Source organism: Pipistrellus kuhlii, unplaced genomic scaffold (assembly GCF_014108245.1).
Source record: "Pipistrellus kuhlii isolate mPipKuh1 unplaced genomic scaffold, mPipKuh1.p scaffold_m20_p_13, whole genome shotgun sequence".
Classification (NCBI taxonomy): domain Eukaryota; kingdom Metazoa; phylum Chordata; class Mammalia; order Chiroptera; family Vespertilionidae; genus Pipistrellus; species Pipistrellus kuhlii.
Window position 1 is genome coordinate 32,178,047 of NW_023425438.1, and position 26,997 is coordinate 32,205,043.

At 42.4% G+C, this 26,997-nt stretch overlaps 1 protein-coding gene across 1 annotated transcript; it reads right to left on the reverse strand.

Annotated features, from left to right (window-relative positions):
* Positions 1-24,577: 24,577 nt before the first annotated feature.
* On the reverse strand, positions 24,578-26,455 carry LOC118717441 (acid sphingomyelinase-like phosphodiesterase 3b). Its single transcript, XM_036435532.2, has one exon. The coding sequence runs from the start codon at positions 26,197-26,199 to the stop codon at positions 24,826-24,828; it is 1,374 nt and encodes a 457-aa protein (XP_036291425.1). The 5' UTR covers positions 26,200-26,455; the 3' UTR covers positions 24,578-24,825.
* Between the last annotated feature and the right edge of the window lie 542 nt (positions 26,456-26,997).

The window sequence follows — 26,997 nt, forward strand, 5'->3', positions numbered from 1 at the left end:
CCAAAAGGTGTACATATGTATACAAAAAGAACTTTAAACCATTCAGGTTTAATTAGATGCTATGTTGCCTGCCAGAAGAGCCCTGAAGCCTGGAGAGGCTCTCATATGTGCTTGTGAGGGTAGAGAAGGTCAACTCGGGCCAGGAGAATAAGCAAAGAGGCCAGGAGGGTACCTCAGTCACAATCTAGGGCTGACTAAGAAGAAGGAAGGTCACCTCATATCCTATTACAGGTTACCTCACATCTCAGCTGACCTAACTTATCTCTGATGCAAGCATGATAACACACCAGGTCTTCCTAGAATGGGAGGGAGAAAAGTGGAGGCACCAGAGAAAGAGACATTTCTTAGCACCCAGCAAAACACAGGGGCCCAGCCAAAGTCTCACAGCATCTCACAAAGGGCATGCTTTTTCAAATTGATTTCAGAGAGAGGGAGGGAGAGGGGGATAGAGATAGAAACATCAATGATGACAGAGAACAACATTGACCAGCTGCCTCCAGCTCGCCCCCCACCTGGACATGTGCCCCAACTGGAATGGAACCCTGACCTCCTAGTGTATGGGATGACACTCAACCAACTGAACCACACCAGCTAGGCCAAAGGGCATACTTTTGATATTGCATAAGACCTGAAAGGAAATGAGTTTTATTTGGGAAGAACTAAGAAGACTAGAGGGCAAAAGAAATGGAAGCTCGTTCTCCACCAGAGAGCTGTATTTGCAGGTAAAAACACTGATTGTTATGTGTCTTCACACTTTGAAGCAGAGCAGCTAAGAAGGACTGAACAATATCATTCTCTTGCCTAAGAAACTTCTATGAGAACAGTCATCCTTGGGGAAGGTAGTTTAGTGCCGAAAGAATCCTCTACAGTAGCATTTCCCAAACTATCTCAGGGCCAGATTTTTTTCAATTCCAATCCTACATGAACTGACCCTTCTGTCAAAGGAAATGAAAATCAAGTCCATACTAGAAAAGTAATCACATACTTAGATTGCTGTAAAACTTCTCAACGCTTACTCTCAATTTCTGTGCCTTTGTTGTCATAAAGGAGTAACAAGCTATGCTGACTGGTGCCAGTCAGTGGATCCCATCTTAAGTAGTACTGCTGTTTTAGGAAGGCAAACATGACATTGTCCAATTTTGTTATAAATAGGTCTCTTGTATAATAAATGCACCACTATACATGGTGGGAATCCTTATTACATTCTTTATTACTTAAAAAATCATTCCATTCCTCTGGTTTATTTTTTATTGCTGCATCACATGCAGTTGGCTTATTCTATTGTAGTAGATATATTTCAAATGGTTTTGGTAGAAGATATTAAGACAGGCATACATTTTGTAAAACCCCATCTCAAGCCATTTAAATATAGAATAAGACAGACTGTCTGGAATCTTACAAGCTATGCTACTTTTCCTATATGGAAATTTTTATTAATTGAATCACCAGTTAAGAAAAAAAAGAGGAGGGAAACCTTAATAATTAATGTAGATCATGGTTTGTCAAAATCAAAGAGCATAAATTTTCACTGCTCTTGAGACATTGCACACCTGCCTACCTCTGAGCCAGGTGCACCTGTTTCCCAAGACAGCCTCAAAAATAATTCACCCAGTCAGGCTGGCAAGAAAAGAAATGAGGTTTATGAAAGACATGCATTTGGGGTTTAATGAGGCACACAGGATTATTATAACACAATCAACACATGCAATTTATGAAGTGATTAAATTTTGTCCCAGCAGAGCTCACATGGATCCATGCCATGATGACCCAATTACTTAAAATATTTTTTTTTCTTTTCTGTCATAATTTGCTCTCCTGTGATAAAAAAAAAAAGAAAAGAAAAAAAGAAAAGATTTGAAGTTCTCTGAGATCAAATTCAAGGTCATAATAGCCTTTCGTTTTCTCCAGATTAAATGGTAACAGAAACAAAGACTTAGTTTAAAAATCAAAGCAAATTAAAAAGAACCTCAGCCTGAACCTCCAAATCGGGCCATGCAAGATTTGACCTTTTGGTTGTCATCCTTGGTATTTTTCACTCCTTAGGACCTTACATGTAGTATATGGTTGCTATTCTTTGAATGTGTCTTCAGTTGATTTACAGGATCCTTCTAAACCTTTCTATAGTGTTTACAGCCATTTTCTGTGGTGATGGTAGAAATATTTGGGTTAGGCATCAACCAGTTCAACTGAAGCATGAACCAATTAGAAGTGATGCTGGCAGACAACTCCAAGTATAGCCAGAGCAGAGCCCACAAGGAGAATTGTTCCTACCCATTTGTGAGAGAAGAAAGTGAATGGTTAGGAAAACTATGCCCGTGGTCAGTATTTTCTGCTTCAAGGTAGTAGTATTGGTTCCAGGTTTCTGACTTCCAATATGAACTCCCTCCTCCCCCATCATATTTCTTACCACTTTAAAATAATGCTGAGCCAAAACCGGTTTGGCTCAGTGGTAGAGCATCGGTCTGCACACTGAAGGGTCCCGGGTTCGATTCCCGTCAGGGGCATGTGCATTAGTTGTGGGCACACCCCCGGTCGGGGGTGTGCAGGAGGCGGCTGGTCAGTGTTTCTCTCTCATTGACGTTTCTAGCTCTCTATCTCTCTCCCTTCCTCCCTGAAAAAAAAATCAATAAAATATATTTTTTTAAACTTTTAAAATAATGCTGAAACTCCAAAATGAGTTGAGAAGATGGAAGATAAGTTTCTATCATGTCACTATGAAAAAGAAGGAAGGAAGAAAGAAAGGAAAGAAGGAAGGAAGGAAGGAAGGAAGGAAGGAAGGAAGGAAGGAAGGGAGGAAGAGAGGGAGGAAGAAAGAAGGGTGAAGGGAAAGAGACAGAGAAAGGAAATATCAGGGCCCTATAATTAGCCTCGTTGTAATCAGTTGTTTTCAAAAATAAATTTTGGCCAAAACCAGTTTGGCTCAGTGGTAGAGCATCGGCCTGCGGACTGAAAGGTCCCAGGTTCGATTCCGGTCAAGGGCATGTACCTTGGTTGCGGGCACATTCCCAGTCGGGGGTGGGCAAGAGGCAGCTGGTCGATGTTTCTCTGTCATCAACGTTTCTAACTCTCTATCCCTCTCAATTCCTCTCTGTGTAAAATCAATAAAAAAATATATTTTAAAAAAAATTTTGTTTGGATTGATTGTAATTGTTTAGTATACTTTTGGTGCCAAGTTTCTCAAGAACGGCACTGTTGACATTTGGGGCCACGTAATTATTTTTTTGTGGGGGCTGCCTGTGCATCCTGGTCTCTACCTACTAGATGCCAATGGCACACCCCCATCCCCACACTGAGTGGTGACAACCAAAGCTGTCTTCAGACATTGCCAGGTATCTAAGACAGTTCTCCAGCTGAGAAACACTGGTTTAGTGTGTTTGCTCTAAATGGATTTTCAGAGTCAATTCAGTTTGTACCTGAAGGTCAAAAGTTGTAGTTGAGAACTGGAATTGGTATAGACAAGATTTTTCTATTAAGGTAACTCTATTCTGTGATTAAAAAAAAAAAATTCCCCTATACTCCTCCTCTGACTGAATTTTTAATATAAATGAAATTATTAAATCAGGCAGACAGCCAAGAGCAGATACCTATTTTTGAACTGCAAGGTTCACAGACCTAACAACAGATTTGTATTCTTCTGCCCATTCTCATACACAGGGTGTCATTTCTTGACATTTTTCTATATTTCCTATAATTTCTTATAGTTGTTTTAGATTCATAACAGATTTTCTTTTGTTGTTTTCTTAAGTATAATAACTTCATTACTTGTGGAATTTATGTAAATTCTTTTGAATTTGCTCATGAAAGAGTTTCATATATTCTAACTTTGAAATAACTAAAAAGTGCCTCATGAGTAATCAAGGCACTTTTCAGCGTGCCTTCCATCAGTGTTCACATTAGCATTACTCACAATAGCCAAAAGGCAAAATCAATCTAAATGCCCATCAACACGTGGACAAAATGGAGCAACAAAATGTGGTAGATACATGCAAAGAAATATTATTCAACCTTAACAAGTAAAGAGTCCTCACCAGTTTGGCTCAATGGATAGAGCACCGGCCTGTGAACTGAAGGGTCCTGGGTTCGATTCCAGTCAAGGGCACATGCTTGGGTTGTGGGCTTGATGCCCAGTAGGGTGCATGCAAGAGGCAGCTGATCAATGATTCTGTCATCATTGATGTTTCTCTCTCCCTCTCCCTTTCTGAAATCAATTAAAAAAAAAAAATTTTTTTAAAGTAAAGAAATATTGGCACATGCTATAACAGGAATGAACTCGACATTATGCTAAGTGAAATAAGCCAATTACAGAAGGACAATTAATTCAGCAAAGATACAGGATAGAAGATCAACACACAAAAGTTAGTTGGATTGCCCTAGCTATTGATAGTTTAGTTCAGTGGATAAAGTGTCAGCCTGTGAACTGAGGGTCCCAGGTTCAATTCTGGTCAAGGGCATACACCCAAGTTGTGGGATCATGTGCCAGTTATGGGTTGCCACTCACACAAATTACTACAGGCTAAATGCCCACAATAGATATGGGATTTTGCTGTTGTTTGTTTTGGCTTGGAGAATTATATTTTGGAAAAAAATTTAAGAAAGTGATGTTTTAGGGTTATGGAAGTTTGGAGGTAGGAGTAACTCTAGATGTCATCTAGCCTTGCTTTTTCATATCAAATATGTGGAAAAACTATATTAGCTGGTGACTGCCCTGAGATTAGAACTCAAGTAGGCTAGCTTCAAGTTCACTGCAATTTCTGCATCATAAAACTATTGGAAGTAGAAATAGCAATAGCATCCATGCCTGCATATAATTACTTTAAAACCAGGAAACAGTAACTGGGTCATCCACTTCAACCACAGAATAGAATGGAAATGAGGACAGAAACACACGACTTTGTCCCCAAACTGGAGTGCTGATGGAAAAGAAAGATGAGATCTTCTACCCTGTTTCCCCGAAAATAAGACAGTGTCTTATATTAATTTTCGCTCCCAAAGATGCGCTAGGTCTTATTTTCAGGGGATGTCTTATTTTTCCATGAAGAAGAATACGGTACACATTTATTGTTAAATGAAAATAAAGGAAATTTATAACCTGTATACGGTACGGTAGTACGGTAGTTGTTAACACAAACCAGACAAACCGTGAATCCTACAGTATCAAGAATTTATTCATTTATTCAATGACAATCATGTCATCATCTTCTGGAATATCATCATAACAATCCAATTCCTGGTGAATTTCTTGTGACTCCATTTCTTTCAGAATCAGTGGACCAAATCTCTCATGTTTAGCTTGGGGGGGCCTTATTTTCGGGGGATGCCTTATGTTTCACTCAGAAGGAAACCTGTAAGTAGGTCTTATTTTTGGAGGATGTCTTATTTTTGGGGAAACACGGTAGTTTAACTTTTTCTACATATAACCACCAAGGTTTTATTGAAGAGCTACAAAATACATAATGATGAATAAAGCTGTGGAAAAATTGAGTGAAGCACAACAGAATGCTATGCACCAGCTAGCTGACTTGTGCGACATTAAGTACGCTATTAAACATCATTTAGTGCAACATTCATTAATTTCAATAACTAACTTAGGAGTGTTACATATGAAGTTGAATTCCTCCCACAATTAAGCCAGTTAAACATTGTCTTTTTGTGTGGCAATATCTTTTTTAGAGTCAGTAAGCTGAGAAATCACAGGTAGGTGAAATGGAACTAAGGTCTAGCCCAGTGTTTTTCAACCTTTTTTGGGCAAAGGCACACTTGTTTCATGAAAAAAATCACGAGGCACACCACCATTAGAAAATGTTAAAAAATTTAACTCTGTGCCTATATTGACTATATATAAAGTAATTCTCTTGAATAGGAATCAAATAAACACAAAGAAAGTATTTTATAATTACTTTATTATGAAATATTAAGTAAACAAAATAGTGAAAAATTATAAAATTCTTGTCTTGTCTGCACCTGGTCTAGTCTATCGAAGTAAAAATTGTATTTTCTGCTGTTTCTAAAACAACCTCTTATATTACAAAAATAGTAAAATGAAGATAAACAAAAATGAAAAACAGAGACAATCATATTAGTGATATTCTAAATCGTTATCTTGGTAATTTAAACCAAAAGTAGATTATGTTGTGCATGATGCTTGGCTGTCTGCTTCTACCCCCTGCCCCATGGTCTCTGCCTTTCCATTTTAGTAAATTTTATCTCAACTAAAATATACAGATGCGACACTCTCAGCGTCATCTGGTTGATCAATAATATTTAGTCCAGGATTTCCATTATGTCTATTTCTTTTGTCTCTTAAACCTCTTTTAATCCAGCCACTCTATGGAAGCATGACTCTGACCTTGTGAGGACACTCAACCAGTTGTGTGTCACATCTGATTTGTCTGAGTGCTTGCTTGTATCTATTAGGCCAATCCTCTATACTTTGCATTTATTTTTGTTGTTGTTGTTAATCCTCACCCAATGATAATTTTCCATTAATTTTTAGAGAGTGGAAGGGAAGTGGGGAGGTGGGGGGAGCGGGTGAGAGAGAGAGAAAGAGAGAAAGAGAGAGAGAAAGAGAGAAACACCCATGTGAGAAAGACATATTGATTGGTTGCCTCATACATGCACCCCAGTCATACCCTGACCGGGGCTGGGGATTGAGCCTTCAATCAAAGTATAAGGAACGTGTCCTTGACCAGAAACAAAACCAAGACCCTTCAGTTCACCAGGCCAATGCTCTATCCACTGAACCAAGCTGGCAGGGCTCTTGTATTTTATGCAAACTGTCAGGAAATAAAACTGAACCGAATCAATTTGGGGATCTAATTGGCTTTATTGAGTGATTAATGAATCAGGCAGCACCCCAGCTAACACCTGTAAGGGTGCTCCAATGGAGTTATACAAAATGGAAGGCTTTACAGAAATAAGGGAACTATCAGCAAAAGAAACGAAGGAATTTTTAGGAGGTGGGGTCATCTTTGTCTGGTGGGGAAGAGAAGGGGAGGAGTTGCTGTCTGTAAAGTTTGGGTGGGATTCCCAGGGAGGAGTGATTGGGATGTTTGTGAAAGTCAGGGAGAAAGAGTAATTATTTAACCCTAGCTGGTTTGGCTCAGTGGATAGAGCCTGCAGACAAAAGGGTCTCAGGTTCCATTCCAGTCAAGGGCACATTCCTGGGTTGTGGGCTCAATCCCCAGTGGGGGTGGGGGGGCATGCAGGAGGCAGCCAATCAATGATTCTCTCTCATCATTGATGTTTCTCTCTCCCTTCCTCTCTGAAATCAATAAAATAAAATAAAAAAGAAATTTTTTAAGAGTAATTATTTAGAAAACAAGATAAAATAATGCCACAGGCTCTGATAGGGCTCAATTTGCAACAATAACTTCCCTATTGGTCTTCCCGCCATCAGCCTCATCCACATGGTAGGACATGTTTTGATCTTTCTGCACTGGAGCTTTATAAAACCTAATTGAATTGTGTTTAAAAATCTCCGCAGGCTCTATTTAATCTGTTACAGGATACTATGCAAACTCTCCAGGCATGGGATACAAAGCCTTTCAATCTGCCCCGCCTTACCAGTACATCCGTCCCCACCCTGCCCCCACACCTCATGCGGCCCTAGTAGGCTTACCACTGCTAAAAAACAAAACTCAACCCGGCCAATGTGAAGAAGCTCTAATTGGTTTCATTGCGTGACTCATGAATAAATTGGGCAGCAGTCAATCGGGCAACTAGAAGGGCATTCCCAGGGGTGTACAACATGGGAGCTATTTTTTTGTTTGTTATTTTTTAGTTTTTCTTATTTTATTTTATTTTTCCATACCAAGGGCTGTTTTCATAGGAAGAAGAGTGAGACAAGGGAGCTATTAACAAAAGAAAAGAATAAAGGATTATTTTGGACCGAACACCTTTTCTTTGGGGGGGGGGGGGGGGGGAGAACAAGAAGGTTTTTTCCCTGCAGATTACCCTTTTCCTGTGAGGGCCCGTGTGTCATATTACCTTACCGGTGCTGGACCAGAAAATCCCATACTGCTTGGACAATTTTATGTTTCTGGGAGAGGCTGAAACTGAAGTTAGGTCAGGTATTAAATTTGGTATCAAGGGCTTTTAGCATGAGTGACACACATCATTTGGGGCCTGTGATGTCACCTCCATCTCCTAAACATGCTATGTCCCTTTACAGTTTTGTCTTAGGATATAATGATTTCTTATGTCTGCACTATCATCTCCCACTTTTGGTTTAACAAACGAATTAACTTTCTAGACCCGAACAAATAGCCCTCTTATGTAAAGTGTTGTTGACTCTCCTGCATTAGATACTCTTTGGGGCTAATATCACCCTCCCTCTCTCTCTCTTTTTTAATTTTTAAAATTAAAAGTTTCCTAGGGCAAACTATTTTCCTATTTTTAATTTTTATTAATTTATTTTTAAATATATTTTATTGATCTTTTACAGAGAGGAAGGGAGAAGGATAAATAGTTAGAAACATCAATGAGAGAGAATCATCAACCAGCTGCCTCCTGCACACCTGATACTGGGGATGTGCCTGCAACCAAGGTACATGCCCTTAACTGGAATCGAACCTGGGACCCTTGAGTTCCCAGGCTGATGCTCTATCTAGGGAGCCAAACCAGATATCTCTCTTTATTGTGATCATTTTTTTTTTTTTTTTAATCCTCACCTGAAGATATTTTTCCATTGATTTTTAGGGGGAGTGGAAGAAAGAGGGAAAGACAGAGAGAAATATAGATGTAAGAGAAACACGTTGTTTGTTTGCCTACTGCATGAGCCCGACCAGGGTCCAGGCCGGGGAGGAACCTTTAACCAAGGTATGTGCCCTTGACCAGACTCGAACCCAGTACCCTTTGGTCTTCAGGCTGACCCTCTATTCACTGAGCCAAACCGGTTGGGCTCTTTATTGCCATCTTGTAGCCCCTAGCACCACACGTTTAATCTACCTGGAACCAGTAGGCTGAGCAAACACGCTTAGATTTGATTGTGACCCAACTTCAACTTTCTTCCACTTTCCTTTTTCTTTAATGTTATGAAATGGGAAATTTCAACAAATATAAAGTGGGGAAAAAGTAAAATAAAATATAAGTGAAGAGAATAGTATAATAATCTTCATGTTCCCATCCCTCAGCTTTAACAATGGCCAACTCATGGCCAAAACTGCTCATCTGTGCTGAACCCATTTCCACCCTGCCACGGTGTTATGCAGAAGCAAATACCAGCCTTCAGATCATTTCATGTTCGGATATCTCAGGGTGGATCTCTAAATGATAAATCTTTTTTAAAAAAACATAATAACGATAGATGCTGTTGTCACTCTTTAAAAATTAACCCTACTTCCTTGATAGATCAATATCCATAAAATGCTGTCATTTTTTATTCATTGGCGTTTCTCTTCTGGCATTAGTTGCAAGTCCAATTGGCCTGTGAGGCCTCTGCTCAGTCTTCCAAAATAGTCTTATGCTTGAGACAGGCTGGGAAGCAGGGCCAGTGGAATAGGCAGACTGAGACCGATAGGTCAAGGGCCAAGCAGCTTGTAGCCATCTAGTCAATGGCCAAAGCCTATCTTCCCTAACCAAGGAAGAGAAAGAGAAAATGGTTTACATTTCTAAATCACCCTATTCAGGAAGATTGAGAGCAGAAATCCAATCAATGCCATTTGTGCCAACCACACCCGATGACAGATGAAATTAAGGGAATAAATCTCATTTTGCCACATCCACACCAGCATAAAGCTGATGGATATTCTATTGAGATTCTCCCCTAAACTTCCAGACTTTAAAAAGTTCAAGATGCCCTAACTGGTTCGGCTCAGTGGATAGAGCATCGGCCTGCGGACCGAAGGGTCCCAGGTTCAATTCTGATCAAGGGCATGTACCCCGTATGGGGTGTGCAGAAGGCAGCTGATCGGTGTTTCTCTTTCATTGGTATTTCTATCCCTCTCCCTTCCTCTCTGTAAATAAATAAATAGGTAAATAAATAAATAAGTAAATAAATAAATAAATATTTCAAGATGAAGGACCCACGGTGCACTCTCCCTCCTGGTAGTACGCCCACGCTTTTCTCTCCTCTCTGGCATACATCATCTAAGGGTCCCCACGAGATTTTCAAACAGGGGAGTAATGGGCAGTGGCCGCTTACCCTGGGCTAATGCTATGACCGTATCTCTAAAGGTCCCCTTTTCTCTGACTTCCCAGTGAGCTAAAGCAGTCATGCCTAGGTCACTCCTGTTGCTTCTTCTAACCTAAGTCCTTCCTTGTTTCATTGTCCCCAGTTTTAATAAATGTACTCTCAACGCCCCCTAAACAAATGTTGTGAAATCTTTCCTGCATGAAGAACCCACATACTACCAGTCAGCCCAGTTCCTGTCCAGTAACATGCTCACTTTCCCTCCAATCAATGTAAGTAGCAAATACACTCTCAGTTAATAAATCAGAATGTGCCAAACCGGTTTGGCTCAGTAGATAGAGCCTTGGCCTGTGGACTGAAGGGTCCTGGGTTCGATTCCGGTCAAGAGCATGTGCTTTGGTTGTGGGCGCATCCCCAGTAGGGGGGGTGTAAGAGGCGGCTGATCAATGATTCTCATTGATGTTTCTGATTCTCTATCCCTTTCTCTTCCTCTCTGTGAAAAATCAATTAATATATATATATATATATATATATATATATATATATATATATATGAAATCAGAATGTCCACTTTCCTGTAATAATTAACACTCAGAGCCTGACTTGGGGTACAACCCCCAGCAGTGGAACAGAAAACTTAGGTCTTTCTGCTTTCTCCTCACTCCCTTCCTTTCCTACTGCTGCCGAAGTCAGGGCCTGGGGAAAGGTGAATGGTCCCTTTCTCGCCATTCCCCTGCACAGCAGGATGTGCGGCTATTCCACTGATAACTATTTGCTGGCACTTCAGTGGAAGCTGAGACAGACTAGCTCCACTTTATTATCTTGTGACATTTATTTACATTTCTCTCTCCTCCCAGACCGTGAACAATAAGGGAACAAGAGCCACATGTTATTTATCTTTATGTACCTCCAGCAATTATTAGCTTAACACATTGTGATGCTTTATTTGCTAACATTTAGCTCAAAGGGATCAAGCCTTTTTTTTTTAATATACCTTTATTGATTTCAAAGAGGAAGGGGGGAAAGAGGGGGAGAGAGAGAGAGAGAGAGAGAGAGAGAGAGAGAGAGAGAGAGAGAGAGAGAAACATCAAGGATGAGAGAGAATCATTGATCAGCTGCCTGCTGCATGCCTCCTACTGGGGACTGAGCCTGCAACCCAGGCATGTGCCCTTGACCGGAATCAAACCCAGGACCCTTCAGTCCACAGGCCAATGCTCTCTAACCACTGAGTCAAACCAGCTATGGCTCAAGCCTTTTCTTAACTCTTTATTTCGAAATAACTTCAAACTAAGAGAAAAGCTCCAAGAATTGTGCAAAAACTCCCCAATATCCTTTGCCCCAGTTCACCAATTATTAACATTTTGCCACATTAACTTTGTCATTCTCTCAAGGGTTTGTTTTTTTTTTTTAAAAAACCTCTGCTTAACTTACTTCTGTAAAATTCATTTTCAGTGCCTCATGTCAGCTGTCTTTTCTCTCTGAATTCGCCAGTTTCCATGTCCTAATAGAAAAAAAAAAAAAAAAAAAAAAGAATGGAGTAAAAAGGATAGGATGAACTTAATCTACTAAGTAACCGTTGGGTTTTCATTCATTTAAAACTATGAGATTTATTTTGAGAAACTAAGAAAGGCATTTAACTTGCCTGTGAATATGGTTAAGCTAGGGGGGAAATGGGCCCACCTTGTTAAGAAATGATTTTCAGTGGAATTACTTTAGAAAAAAAAGTGTTGCATTATATAAATTGCTCTTCCTGGGAGCATAATGACAACTGCTTCTACTAGTTAAGGAATCAGCCAAGAAAGATGGGAGAAACTTACTGTTATTTTATTATTATTATTTATTATTATTATTGTCCAATGGGTGAGTTTTAGGGAGAATGAATATCAATAGTGCATATCCCATGGACACTTCATTGTCAATTATTCTGACTTTAACCCACACTGATCCTCGCATATTAAGTAATGCCATTTCGTTTTAAGGAAGTGAAATCAATGAAACAGCTGAATTGATAAAGTTCCAAGAATTGCAACATACAGAATAAGAAGAACAATGAAATCATTCAGAGAAGAGGCCATTCACAGAAAGCTTAGTACCGCCGTAGTAAGACAGTAAAGGACAAACTGGAATGAAAAGGAAGTGAAGCTCAGGATTTTGGCTTAAAAACTTCTTTAAAATTAAGTTTAACTTTATGGCCCATTAAAAATCCCACTACAGGTTCTTTGCTCAATCCATTCAATTCACTCATTCCACAGATGTTTACTGCGTGCTATGCCCCACACTGGGTCAAGCGCAGTTGTAGATATGGCCTGTAACAGCAAGCAAATCCTCCCTGTCCTCACCTAGCTGACAGTCAGGTGGAAGAGACAGATGATGAACAGAATATGTAAATAAATTAGTGTGTCAGTAAATCAGTGGGCTACAGGGAAATAAGAGCAAGGTTAGATGAAGCCAGTGACTGGAAGGAGCAAGATCCACCATCAGGGTAGACCTTGCTGAGAGGTAACTTTAAAAAGACTTGGAAGAGGAGCAAATGTTTGGGGGAGGAGCCATGGTTAGTATGCAATTCCAAAAAGGGGCAGCTGGAGCATCTTGGTTCATTTCAGAAACAACGGGGAGGCCAGAGTGGCTGAAGCTTAATGGGCCAAGAGTTGGTCTGACCTGGGCTACTGATGAATGTCAGTTTCCACTCTTAGTTTACTCGGATGAACTCAGTTTGAGTTCATTTTAAAAGGGTCTTATGGGCTTCTATGTTGAGAATAGACTGAGGAAAAGCAGCAGACACAGGGGACCACTGGGTAGAGGACTCCAATGATCTAAGGGCTAAGAGTGGTTTAGACCAGGGTGCAGAGTGGCCACAGTCAAAGTGGCCATGCTGTGCCCTGCAGACAGAACCAGCAGGATTTCCTGAGGATGAAATGTGTCTGGGAGAGAAAGAAGACTCCAAGTCCCTCCAAAGGTTTTGCCCGGAACAACTATAAAAAAATGCACTTGTGATTAACTGTGGTGGGGAAACTGCTGATGGAGTAGGCTTGTGGGGAGGAGAGCAGATCAGGAGTTCCGTTTTGGGTTTGTTATTCGGACAACTACAATAAATGGGGGAGTCAGTAAGGGGTTGGATACGTGAGTCAAATTCAGGAGAGAGGTCTGGGACACAATTTGGGAGTTGTTGGTATATAGATGATATTTTTAAACTTATTTGCATTCTTTTAACATGTATATAAATTGAATATATATACCTTCTATCTCCTTTCAAAAACTGTGAACATTTTACCATATTTGCTTTACATTTCCCTATTTATAAGTGCTTTTGCTTTGTTTAATGCCGGAAACAAATCAGTTTCACTAAAAGAGAGATGTTGACAGGAAGCCAGGAAGGCTGGTCAACAACCTCAACTGCTCTAACCACTCACCCTTTAGTTGAGACATTGTTAGCTTGAAGCAGCCTCCACCTTGTTTGTCCCGTGTAAGTTTCTGTTATTTCCTGCCAAAGGGCTACATGTAAATTTCCATTTATCTTGCCTAAGATGTTTTCCCCAAAGCCTCAATAAAAGGGGATGGCAGGGCCAGAGCAGGAGTAGTTCTCCACTAGAGTTGGACTACCGCTTGGCCCCCCCCCCCCCCCCCCCCCCCCCCCCCCATATTGCCAAATTGAATTTCTTCAATTCTCTTTTCATTTGTGTGCGGCCATTCCTTAGAACTCAAACCCTGAATCGGAACCCTTTCCACGCAGGACGTGAAAGAGATTCCTACAGTTTGATAAGGGAATCACTTGAGAATTGGAGGTGTAGGGGAAGAACAAACTTACCTCTACACTCAAGGTTCTCCCAGCTCTTCTATTTATTGATTTTAGAGAGAGAAAGGAAGAGGGGTGGGGTGGAGAGTAACACTGATTTTTTTTTTTTTTTGATCCGTTATTTATGCCTTCCTTGGTTGATCCTTGTAGGTGCACTGGCCAGGGATCTAACATGCAACCTTGGTGTATCAGGACGATGCTCGAACCAACTAAACTACCTGGCCCACCTGGCTCTTCTAATAATCAAATAGACATGAGACAGATCAGCAAGAGAAAAATAACCAAACTTAATACAAATATGTATGGGAACTCCAAATACATGAGAGGGTCACAGGTCCCGCATGCAAGAGAGGTTCAGAGGCAGAAAGGTACATGGCTGTATAAGACATCCTGAGCTAGGGATGAAAGGACAATTGTAGGGTGGGCCCATCGTCCTTTCTCTGCTAATGTCTGTCTAGCTGCCTACCTCAAAACCACATAGAATGGTCTGAAATTAAAACTTCCTAATAGCTACCCTGTTTCCCCAAAAATAAGACAGTGTCTTATATTAATTTTTGCTCCCAAAGATGCGCTAGGTCTTATTTTCAGGGGATGTCTTATTTTTCCATGAAGAAGAATACGGTACACATTTATTGTTAAATGAAAATAAAGGAAATTTATAACCTGTATACGGTACGGTAGTACGGTAGTTGTCAACACAAACCAGACAAACTGTGAATCCTACAGTATCAAGAATTTACTCATTTATTCAATGACAATCATGTCATCATCTTCTGGAACATCATAACAATCCAATTCCTGAATTTCCTGGTGAATTTCTTGTGACTCCATTTCTTTCAGAATCAGTGGACCAAATCTCTCATGTTTAGCCTGGGGGGGGGGGCTAATTTTGGGGGGAATGCCTTATATTTCACTCAGAAGGAAACCTGTAAGTAGGTCTTATTTTCAGAGGATGTCTTATTTTCAGGGAAACACGGTAGTCATGGCAGGCAGTCATGCCTTAGGTTGATACAGAGATCAATCTTTACCTTAACTGAGATTGTCTACTGTCTTTTTGCCTCAATGATAACATATCTTTGGAATGTTAGAGCAACCCCCTTTTTTCCAGACTCCTCAGAGCACAATCTCCCACCAGAGCAGACCATAGAACCCCACATTATTATCCTGTTCTCCGAATACCATCTGTAAGTGTTCCTTGTTAGCTATCCTATACTCACCAATGTCAAAAAAAAGTATCTAATATGTGTCAAGCCATTTTACTTTTTATCCAATCTCAGAGATTTTCCAGCTTTGCTTTCTCCTGTCTTCCTAATCTACCACTAATGGATTTCATGAACCCTCTACATCTTATCCGTTGATTCTAAGGTGTAAAATAAGTGGTAAAACTGCCATTTTCCAAAGCATTTTCTCAATTTGTTGAGATTTTGCTTCTTGGCAATTACTGTTAGTTTGGCTGAAATAAACTCACAAATATTCTTACAGGTTTGAACATTTCTTACATAGACAAAACCAATCAATCAAATTCCGAAACTAATTTAGAAAATAAAGAACATGAATGATGACTTGATATTTTTTTGTTTGAATCACACAGCTAAAACTTTTTTTTAAAAAAGGTGTTAGTCATATCTACCTACACAAAATAAGCTGATTAAAACCAAAAATGTTTTTTTTCCCTTGAAATATTGTCAGAGTCTAACCTCAACTGGGATAAATAGCGTATCTGTAAATTAAGAACAAATTCCCATCCTGGTCCTGGTCCCTAAACATAACTCTGAAAAAGATTCATTTTTAGATAGAGGTTGCTAAGCAGTCAAGCAAATCTCATCCATTCTTGGGCTTCCTCAACATTGGAACCCCTCCCTTCATGACTCAGGAAATAACAACCAACAAAGTAAATCACATGTGGATCCAAGATCAGACAGGAACTTTACAATAAATAATAAAGAAAGAGAGTTGATGTCAGCTACAGCCTGGAGCCCAGAGATAAAAGGCACTGGATTGAAGACATTGGGTCCAGCATCTTGCATTAGAAGTATAAGAAAAATGAAAGCTGGTTTGCTCTCCCTCCCAGGAGCACATCCACGCCTCCCCCCACCCTCCCCTTTCCCACATGCATCTCCTAAGCTCTAAGGGACCCCACAAGGCTTGTAACCAGGGCAGCAATGCGCAGTGGCAGCCCATCCCAGGCAAACCCCCTGAACCTGTCCCCAAGGCCCCCTTTTCTCTGCCTTAGTGAGCCACAGCAGCCCCTCCTAGGCTCATTTCCTCAGCCTGTCCTGGTTTCACTGCTCCCAGCTTTATTAAACGCTCTCTAAAATTCAAAAAAAAAAGAAAAAGAAAAAAATAATCTGGAAACCTGGCCACTCCTGGAAAGCTGAAGAGTAACTGCTGTAGAAATGAACCAATCAGTTCAGGGAATTTGTCTTCCCTGGAGTTGCTTCTCTTACCAGCTCCAGTTCTTCACCCAAACCTCCTCCTCTCTCCTTAGAATAAAAAAAAAAAAATAAAATAAAAAATTATATATATAGCCAAAACCGGTTTGGGTCAGTGGATAGGGTGTCAGCCTGCGGACTGAGGGGTCCCAGGTTCGATTCCGAGCAGGGGCATGTGCGTTGGTTGCGGGCACATCCCCATTGGGTTGTGTGCAGGAGGCAACTGATCAATGTTTCTCTCTCATCCATGTTTCTAGCTCTCTATCCCTCTCTCTTCCTCTTTGTGGGAAAAAAAAAAATCAATAAAATTATATATATAATTGACCTCAAAAAGGAAAGGAGAGATAGGAACATCAGTGAGGAGAGAGAATAATTGATCAGCTGCTTCCTGCTTACCCTCTACTGGAAATTGAGCCTGCAACCTAGGCTTGTGCCCTGACCAGGAATCAAACCATGACCTCTGAATTCATAGGTCAAAACTCAACCACTGAGCCACACCAGCCGAGCATCCTCTCCTTTTTCACCCAAGTACCAAGCTCAGAAAAGAAACGACTATTTCCTAGACTTGCGTCTATCTGGTTCAGCACAATATCAAGTCCAGGACGACGGAGCCATAAGGAGGTATTCAGGGAAACAAAGAACAATGAAAATAAAAGCGGGGCGAAAAGGGACCCAGAGGAAGAGAAGGGGCAGAGGGAAGGGGAGAAAATGAGAGGAAGGACTATGGCAACTCTATTTTCCCACTTAGTGCACTGTATACACTTACTAAATGTAGAAAGACCAAAAGGGGGAGGGGGGGAGGAAGGGATTCTATTTTAAAATGAGCTGCTTGCACATTCTAGGAAAGTTGCCAAGGGATGTATCTTGCTGGAAAGGCACTGAAATGGGCTTTGTTAGGCAGAAGGCTTTGTTAGACTGGAAGCCGGAAGTGGAGGAAAGAAACCACTGTGCACAATAACCTCTGAGGCTGTCCACAATGGGGCCATGGAAACCCCGGATGACTGGTCCCTTTGATGCAAACTTCCTTTTTCACTTCTTGTGAATTTAGACGGCTGAACCTAGGAGTTGTGGTTCCTCTTGGGACACTGAGAATGGGCCGGGGGACACGGAGGGGTGGGAGGCAGGTTCTGAGCCCCGCCCTTTCTCTAAGTGGCAGCATACAACCAGGGGAGGGCCTGGCCAGGAAGGGGACTTGCATCAGGGGTTCTGTGCCTCTTTTTCTTTAGAAGAGAGAAACATCAATTTATTGTTCCACTTATTTTGCATTTATTGGTTGTTTCTTTTTTTGTTTTTGTTCATCCTTACACGAGGATATTTTCTCCATCGCTTTAGAGAGTGTGGAGGGAGGGGGTGAGAGGGAAGAGAGAGACGGAGAGAGAAACATCAATGTGAGAGAGATACATCAATTGCTTCACAGTTCAAGGGCTGACCTTCTAACCACTGAGTCAAACCAGCTAAAGCCATTGGTAGTTTCTTATATGTGTCCTAACTGGGGATCAAACCTGCGACCTTGGCATAGGGGCACAACACTCTAACCCACTGAGCTACCCGGCCAGGGCAAGGGTCCGAGCCATGTTTTTTACTCCCAGCACACTGCCTAGAGTTTTTGCTGGTTGGGTGATGGAATAAATGAACGAACTAACTCTGTCATACATATTCTTCTACAGGTTGTTGCTTTCCCCCTTGTGTCAGCCACATATGGAGCTCCCCTTGTTGCTATTGCCACAAAAAGGAACGAACTATTGATACATGTTATGATCTGGATGAATCTCAGACGCAAAAAGTTGCATACATATTACATGATTCCATTTATATGAAATGTGCAGAAGAGGCAGCAAATCCATAGAGACGGAAAGTAAATTAGTGGTTGCCAGGAACTGGAAGGCAGGAGGAATAGGGAGTGACTGCTAATGATAGTTGTTGTTGTTGGCAGGATTAAAATGTCCTGGAATTATTGGCAATGCTTGCACAACTTTGTGACTAGTATTTCGTACTAAAAATTAGTGAAGATGGCCGAAACCGGTTTAGCTCAGTGGTAGAGCATTGGTCTGTGGACTGAAAGGTCCCAGGTTCAATTCCGGTCAAGGGCATGTACATTGGTTGCGGGCACATCCCCGGTAGAGGGTGTGCAAGAGGCAGCTGGTCGATGTTTCTCTCTCATCGACGTTTCTATCAATAGCTCTCTATCTCTCTCCCTTCCTCTCTGTGAAAAATCAATAAAATATATATTTTTTTAAAATAAAAAAATAAAAAAAATAAAAATTAGTGAAGATGGACTTGAGGAACCTCTAAGAAAATAATTATTTAATTATATATTTTAAATGGTGAATTTTATTGTGTGTGAATTATACCTCAATCAAAAAATAATTACCATCTGTAATACTCTCAACAATAAAGATTTTTAATAATAATAATAATAATCATTACCTAGCTGGGCCATGTTAGTTGAGCATGGTTCCATGTGCCAGGAGGTCACCGGTTGGGTTCCTGGTTACCCCTGCATGCCTGGGTTGTGGACTGGATCCCTGTTGGGGGGCATATAGGAGGTAGCTGATTGATATTTCTCTCTCATCGATGGTGCCATCTCTCCCTCTCTCAATAAAATATATATACATACATATATATATATGTAAATAATAACAACTACCTAGTAACAGTTCTGGTTTTAGCAAGTCAGACAGTATAAGGCTGACTAAGGAAAACACTAACCACCTCACTCCTCATTTCTCAATTTTACCCTCCCATATTTTGATCTATTTACTTTCAGTCTTTTCTGCCTTCTCTTATATCCATAGATGCACATAAGAGGGGTTTTGTCTTTGCTTTTTATCCTTACCAGAATAAGGTCAGCTTACTTCACTTAACTTTTCAGGGACACCCCAGTCAATCCTCATATATTATATATAGATTTAATTTGTATAAAGTTCATATCTTTTATCTGCCATAATTTACCCCTCCCCCAATCTTATGATATAAAAATGGTATCACAATATATTAAAACATTCTCCTTAAGTATATGCAACTTGTATATATCAAGGATATCTCAATATAGTTGTTAAAAATACGTATATTGGGGGAGCCTGTGTACAGGAGGATGTTCAGCAGAGCCGCTCTGGCCGGCACAGGTGAGGATTTTTAACTTGTGACTTTTTTTTCTGGTGGCACTTGAAAACGGTAGTCCTGAAGCAATTCTAATTTCTTTCCAGGTAATGACAAGGCCTAGGGGCGAGTACTGCTTCGACTTAAATACCAGAGGAAGCCAGCACTTTACTGACACGGGTTCTCATTGCTGTGGTCCCAGGGGACCCTTCCTCAAGAGCAATGGAGATGAGAACAGCAAGGAGGCCGCTAAACAAAGCTGTCATCGCTCCCACCACCCAGAAGATACATGAAATGTACTTTGCCTGATTTCAGACTGTGCCAAAAGCACCAAAATACACCCCCTTTCACAGAAGCAGTCATCTTGAGCTAACCTGGAAGAATGCAGAGTTTGTGCTTAATGTATGAAACGGCAGAGAGCTGCTAAACGTGTGTTTGTTTATTTTGCTGCTCAACATTTTTGAGGCAGTTTCACCGTGGCTCACCTCCGGTGGTGCAATCTCGCAGCCACAAATGGGATGGACACTACAAACAGGAAGTACCTGGCTGTGACTTCCTGGAAACCTTCCCTAACTGTTTTTGCTCGCCCCCTTCTGGCTGAGTGGACCACATCACTAAGTGATTCATTTTATTTGTTGCAGCTGCTGACAATCGCAGGCCACGTGGCTGTGGGTCAAGGGAGGGGAAAGTTCCGTTTTGGAAAAAGGCAAAACATTTAAAATGTTCTTAACTCGTTTTTGACCATTTGGTAGTGAGTAAACCAACAGGCCATTCAGCTCCCCTAAAAGTTTCCCATGGGTTAGTTGGGGTTGGGGGTAGATGGTATTTTGATTGGGTTTTTCTTTACAGCCATTTAAATCTTTTCTTGAAGGTGCTTTTTCCCTTAGGAATCTGGTCCCTGGTGCCCAGTCACATGTTCCATGAAATAACCAACAGCTGGACTTGGAACTCCTCATCAAATCATGTCTCTTCCCGGGTTCCCTCAGGAGGAAGGCAGCCACAGCTTCTACTTTTGCTCCTTGGCTTGGTTCACAAGGTTAGTCAAATGCCCTGCCTCACAGAGTGCCCGGGTTAATGGTTTACCTAACTGGGGTAAAAGCCATATGCCACTGCAACGTTGCATTTTATTCTGTTTTCTAAACTCGTCAGCTGTTGTACACGGATGATGTCGCGTAATGCTGTGTCACTAGACTGTTGGAGAGCACACGTGCGTATTATGTTCACAGTGCTTGCTGCAAGGAGCAACAAAGACCTTCCCTTTCTGATAGTAATGTGATTTTTCTGATAACCCTGAAAAGAAAAACGAAAAAACGTGACCGACAGAGACAAGATCACACTTAGGGAATGTTTAAATCAGATGGGCTTTCAGACCTGAGAGCATTTGTAAAGCAAATGTTGATTCAAGTATAATATATGTACAGAAAAGTGCAAGGCCCGGGCCATTAGTGTTCGGCGTGATGAATTTCCACAAAGTTCTCACTCCTGTGTCATGCTCAGAGACATTATACAGTTCGTATCACAACCCCAGAAGCATTCTTGTCTCTGGTACCCAGTCACAAACCACCCCCAAGTCTTCCCTTCTGACATCATAGATTCGTTTTGCCTGGTTTTGCACTTTATGTACATGAAATCATATGTTTCGATATCTGGGTTTCCAACTTTTTAGTTATAAAGTTCATCTATGTTTTGGCACGCAGCTGTAGTTTGTTTATTTCATCATGTACATATGCCACAATTTATTTCTCCAATCAGTGATAGGTATTTGGGCAGTTTCTAGATTTTGGTTCTAGGAATACTGCTGTTATGAACGTTCTCTTTTGTTGTTGTCGTGAACATTTTTAAACCATGTATACACACTTCTATACCTAGGAATGAAATTGCTGGCTAATATACATAAAATTATATACGCACACGTATACATATCTTTAGCATTAGTAGATACTGCCAAACAGTTTTCCAAAGAGACTGTACATATGAGTTTTCTTGTTGCTTTGTGTCTTTGAAAACAGTTAGTATTTCTAAGTGTATTGTGCATATGGGAATGTGCAAGTACCCTAACTTAGAGCCCAGTGAATTTTCCTGAACTAAACACAACTATGTCATCAGCACCCAGATCCAGGAACGGTACATTAGCACTATTCCAAAGCTTCCTCCTGTTCCCTTTCAATCACCACCCTCCTTCCCACTGAGATCATTTCTATTCTGATCTCAAACTCATAGATTAATTTTAAAACATATATATATATATATATATATATATATATATATACACACACACACACACATATATATTATTGATTTTTCACAGAGAGGAAGAGGGAGGGATAGAGAGTCAGAAACATCGATGAGAGAGAGTCATCGATCAGCTGCCTCTTGCACACCTCCCACTGGGGATGTGCCCACAACCAAGGTACATGCCCTTGACCGGAATCGAACCTGGGACCTTTCGGTCCACAGGCCGACGCTCTATCCACTGAGCCAAACCGGTTTGGGCAACAAAATATATATATTTTTAAAAAATGTAGTAAAGCTGGTTCAACCCTAATTTCCAATACGTATTTGTCCATAAGACCATTAAAATATTGTAGTGGTGAACATGGTGGTGTCTTCCCGACCCTGTATCCCTTCCTCCTCTCCCTATCTTCCCCCAGACCTCCTCAGCCCCATGGAGCACTGGGAAAATCCCAAGGAGCCCAGTTCTGAAGAGCACGCTCTGTACACCACCTTCTCAATCACGAGTGGCAACTGCTCTACTAACCCCAAGTGCTCAAATAATATACTCATGTAGTTCTGCTTTGTTTCAAATGCATATATCTCAAAAATTTCCCCACACACAAAAAAAATTATAAATGGGGGGAAAAAATTTCCCCACAATATCTTTAACATCTTTTTAAAAAATGTTTTTATTGATTTTAGAGAGGAAGGGAGAGAAACATCCATCAGCTGCCTCCTAAATATACCCTACTGGGGATCGAGCCTCAAACCTGAGCATGTACTCTGGGAATGGAACTGGCGACCTTTTGGTGTATAGGCCGACACTCCACCAACTGAGCCACACCAGCCAGGGCTTAGCATAACTTAATATCACCTCCAAAATTAGGCACTCGTTGGTGACACCCGTTTCAGAACCAGTCTGGCTCCATGAGTGCTCATTCCAAGAGATGCAGGTACAATTCACAGCTGCTCAGCAGGCTAATTGGCAAGCTACCGCTTTTGGCAAGCAGTACTTGTTCTTGCTTTTCAGGCGCTTTCCTGCTTGGTCTCTGTAATCACACCATCAGCAGGGACTGATGTGGCAGAAAGAGCCAAACGTTGCATAACAGGAAGTTCAGGTAGTGTGGTCCTCCACCCAGCTTGGACCTATTCCTAAATGTTTCAGCCTACCCCATCTCTTACCCACTTGCTTCTCGCTGTATAAGGTGATTCAACAAACCGTGTGACTTGAGCATCTTTATTTGATTTCTGAGCCTTTCTGCACCATGATCTTGTCTAGGATAGCTTGCCTGGTAGGATGCATCATGCTAATGTCCCACGTTATGGATTAAAATCCAGGCAATCTGATTCCAAAGACTGCCCCTTTAAGAATTATGCCATATAGGCTCCTTAAAGAAGTCATACATGCACAAAATCTAATTTCCAACAATGGCAGTATTTTATTCAGAGGAGAAAAGGGTACTTTATTAAAAACCAGGTAGGAAGATGGGTATTTAAGTCCATAAAAGGAGTCACAAAGAACCTGGGGAAAACAAGACATTCTAAAGTGAGGTAATAGCCCTCGCCGGTTTGGCTGGGTGGATAGAGCATCAGCCCATAGACTGAAGGGTCCCGGGTTTGATTCCAGTCAGGGGCACACACCTTGGTTACAGACTAGATCCCCAGCCCTGGTTGGGGCACATGTGAGAGGCAACCAATTGATATGTCTCTCTCTCACACATGGATGTTTCTCTCTCCATATATATATATATATATATATATATATATATATATATATATATATATATATATATATATATATATATATATACCCTTCCTTTCCACTCTCTAAAAATCAATGGAAAAGTATACTTGGGTGAGGATTAACAAAAAAATAATAAAATAAATAAAGTGAGCTGTAGCCGGTTTGGCTCAGTGGATAGAGTATCATCCTGCAGACTGAAAGGTCCCAGGTTCGATTCCGGTCAAGGGCATGTACCTGGGTTGCAGGCACATCTTTGGTGGTATAATAGGTGTGCAGGAAGCAGCTGATTGATGTTTCTCTCTCATCAATGTTTCTAACTCTCTATCCCTCTCCCTCTCTGTAAAAAATCAATAAAATATATTTTAAAGAAAAGAAAGAACCCTGACTGTTTGGCTCAGTGGATAGTGTTGGTCTGTGAACTGAGAGGTCCTGGGTTCAATTCCGGTTAAAGGCATGTACCTTGGTTGCAGGCACATCTCCAGTGGTGGGGGGGAGGGGTGCAGGAGGCAGCTGATCTTAACTCTCTATCCCTCTCCCTTCCTCTCTGAAAAAAAAAAAATCAATAAAATATATATTTTTTAAAATAAGAGAGGTAATGTATAATGAGATACAATATACATTAAATATACCAATTAGAATTTTTGGTAAAAGTAGCTTTCTGAAGAAGCCTACAAAATAATGGCTAACTCAATACTTATGAACATCTTTAAGAATCAGATTATAGTTTCTAAATACAATTTTCTACTAAAAAGAACCAGGTTTCTTTTTTCTTTTTTTTAATTTTTGTGAGTTTATTTGAGCCTAACTGTCAACATATGCCGGGAAGCAGAACCTCAATGAATTGAGATAATGCTCCAAAGAATGGCAGGTTACATTTGTATTTATACACTGCAATCAAAGGAGGGACATAGGTGGGTTACATGAAATCCATTGGTGACGGATTAAGGAGTCGGGATAAAGCCAAGCGGTGGGAAACCCCTGGGATTGGGTAAAAAGTAAAATGACGGACACATATTTAGGTGGGTGCAGGAACAATGAACATGATTATGAAGGAATTTGAGGCATCGGTCCTTGTGCCCACCCCATTAGGTTGTGCCCCACGGGCTCCAGCAAAAAGGGAAGCTGCTTTAAACACTATTTATAGACGGAAAGGATAATGCACCTACTAAGATCCATCGTGAGCTTTCTAAATACATATAAAACGTAAAACTTGAAAGAACTGGGCTTGTGGTAGAAGGGTCTCTGAGCTTCTTTCCCGATCTGGCTGCCCATCCCCGTTCACCTGCGAACGCCGGGAAAATGAAAAAGTCCAGCCCTCAGTGGGTGACAGCTGGCCCCAATGGACCCAGCTTGGGGAAGGCAAACCCAGAGATCCAGCAGCAGGCGGCACCCCGGTCACCATGCGGCACCCGGGTCACCAGGCGAGCCATGCGCTCAGGCCGAGCTGCGCCGCCAGCAGCAGCGGGAGCAGGAGCCCGGGCGCGGGCGCGGCGGCGGGGGCGCGCAGGCAGGCGGCATACGCGTCCGAGGCCACCGCGCGCATGGCACACACGTGCTCGGCGCGGCACCCCTGGTCGCAGGCCCGCGTGTCGTAGCTGACCGAGTTGTACACGTAGTAGCGCTGCAGCGCGCCCAGGTCGCCGGCGATGCGGCCCAGCGCTTGGTGCATGGAGCGGGCGCCCGCATCGGGCACCGCGTAGGCCCGGGTCAGCTGGTACTCCAGCTCCCAGCGCGCCGTCCCCTGCGCAGCGTTCGCCTGGCTCAGGTTCAGGAAATAAGTCATCGCGTCCCTCAGGCTCAGCGTGGCCCGGTCGTATTCGAACAGCCGGATGCCCGGGTTGTTGGCCCCGTTCACCACGCCGGGTAACGTGGTTTTCCACGGGCTGACCCCCGGGGTGAGGAACAGGACGCTGATGGGGGCGCCTGCATCGTCGTAGAACATCCGAAAGCTGTCCAGGTGGTGGTGCCCGAAGAACTGCCCCGCGATGACGCGGTGATGCCTCTGGACCACCTGCAGGTACCTCTCGTTGAATCCCTCCCGGAACCACATCTTGTGCATTTTCTTCTCGAAGAACCCCGGGGGCACGTGGCCGAGGATGTACACCATCTCCCCAGCGCTGGACGCGTGGCTCAGCTCGTCTTCCAGCCACTGGAACTGCTGGGCAGGGTCGGCCAGGCCGGCCGTCTGCTCGTTGTTGGCGTAGTACAGGTTGGTGTTGAGGACCACGATGCGCCCCGCGGTCCCCGGCAGCTTCTCAGAATAGAACGCGCCTTCTTTAAAGCGAGCGATGGATTCGTTGTTGAGCCAGGGTCTCCACAGTTCCGCTATCTGATCGTAGATAGCGTTGCTCCCCGCGGGGAACTGGTTTTTGGGGTGAAAGTCGTGATTTCCCAAAGCAGCGTATACTTTGGTGTCTGGAAAGACCCCTCTGATGAGCTGGGTCAGGCGTTCCACCATGCCCAGCACCGCCGCCTCTCCCAGCCTCTCGTCTGGCACGTGAGGGGTGTCATCCCCCGTCCAGACGATGAAGTCTGGCTCGGGCTCGATCTCCTTCATGGCGTAGACGGAGGAGTTGATGAGGGCCCAGGGAGCATCGCAGAGGTAGTCACCCCAGGGGCCTGCGTTGTGCACCGGCTGGGAGCCAGCTGACGGGCATACCTGGAGGGGGTCTGTGGACACCTTGTAGTCAGGGTCAAGGTGCAGGTCCGAGATGTGCCAGAACCTCCCCGCTCCAGCCCTGGCGACTCCCCAGTGGGCCAGGAACACCAGCAGCGTGAGCAGGCTCATCCTTGGGGCTTGTGTCCCAGGGAACGTGGGATTTTTTTCCAGGAGCTGTTGTTCGAGCCTCCGGCTTCCTAAGTAGGTAATGGTGGCTGCTCCCCTGAGCAGAGCTTCCTGTCCTGTCACCTGGTGGTTCCAGACATGGAAGCCTCCTCTGGCTTTCCCTTTGCCCAGCAGGGCGTGAACTGGGCGCTTCTGAGGTGCTTCGCCAGCCAGACCTTTGGACTCTGAAATAGAAAGCGCCCGTCCCGCTGTGATAAGCTAGGAAGAAGCTCGGAATATTCCAGGACAAGTCAAGAACCAGGTTTCTTGAAGAAACGACTAATTCCGGTTCTGAAATAGGAAATATATTATATATATATAAGGAGCCCTGGACCATCTTATCCTATCAGAAAGCAAAGACGTTATCAATGACTAACAGAGCCATGTCCAAATGAGGAGCAAACGAGAAGACCTTCCCACTGACCAAGGAAGGGACAATTTCATTATCAATAAGAACAGCTGTAATACATGAAAACACATTAAGTATTTGTAAATAGTAAGTTTAAAATTATACATTAAACAATCTCATTGGTCATTTTTGGAAAATGCTAAAGAACCAATTCATTATTTTATTTTATTTATTTATTTAAATATATTTTATCGGTTTTTCACAGAGAGGAAGGGAGACGGATAGATAGCTAGAAACATCGATGAGAGAGAATCATCGACCAGCTGCCTCCTGCACACCCACTACCAGGGATGTGTCCGCAGAATCAAACCCAGGACCCCTCAGTCTGCAGACCAACACTATTCACTGAGCCA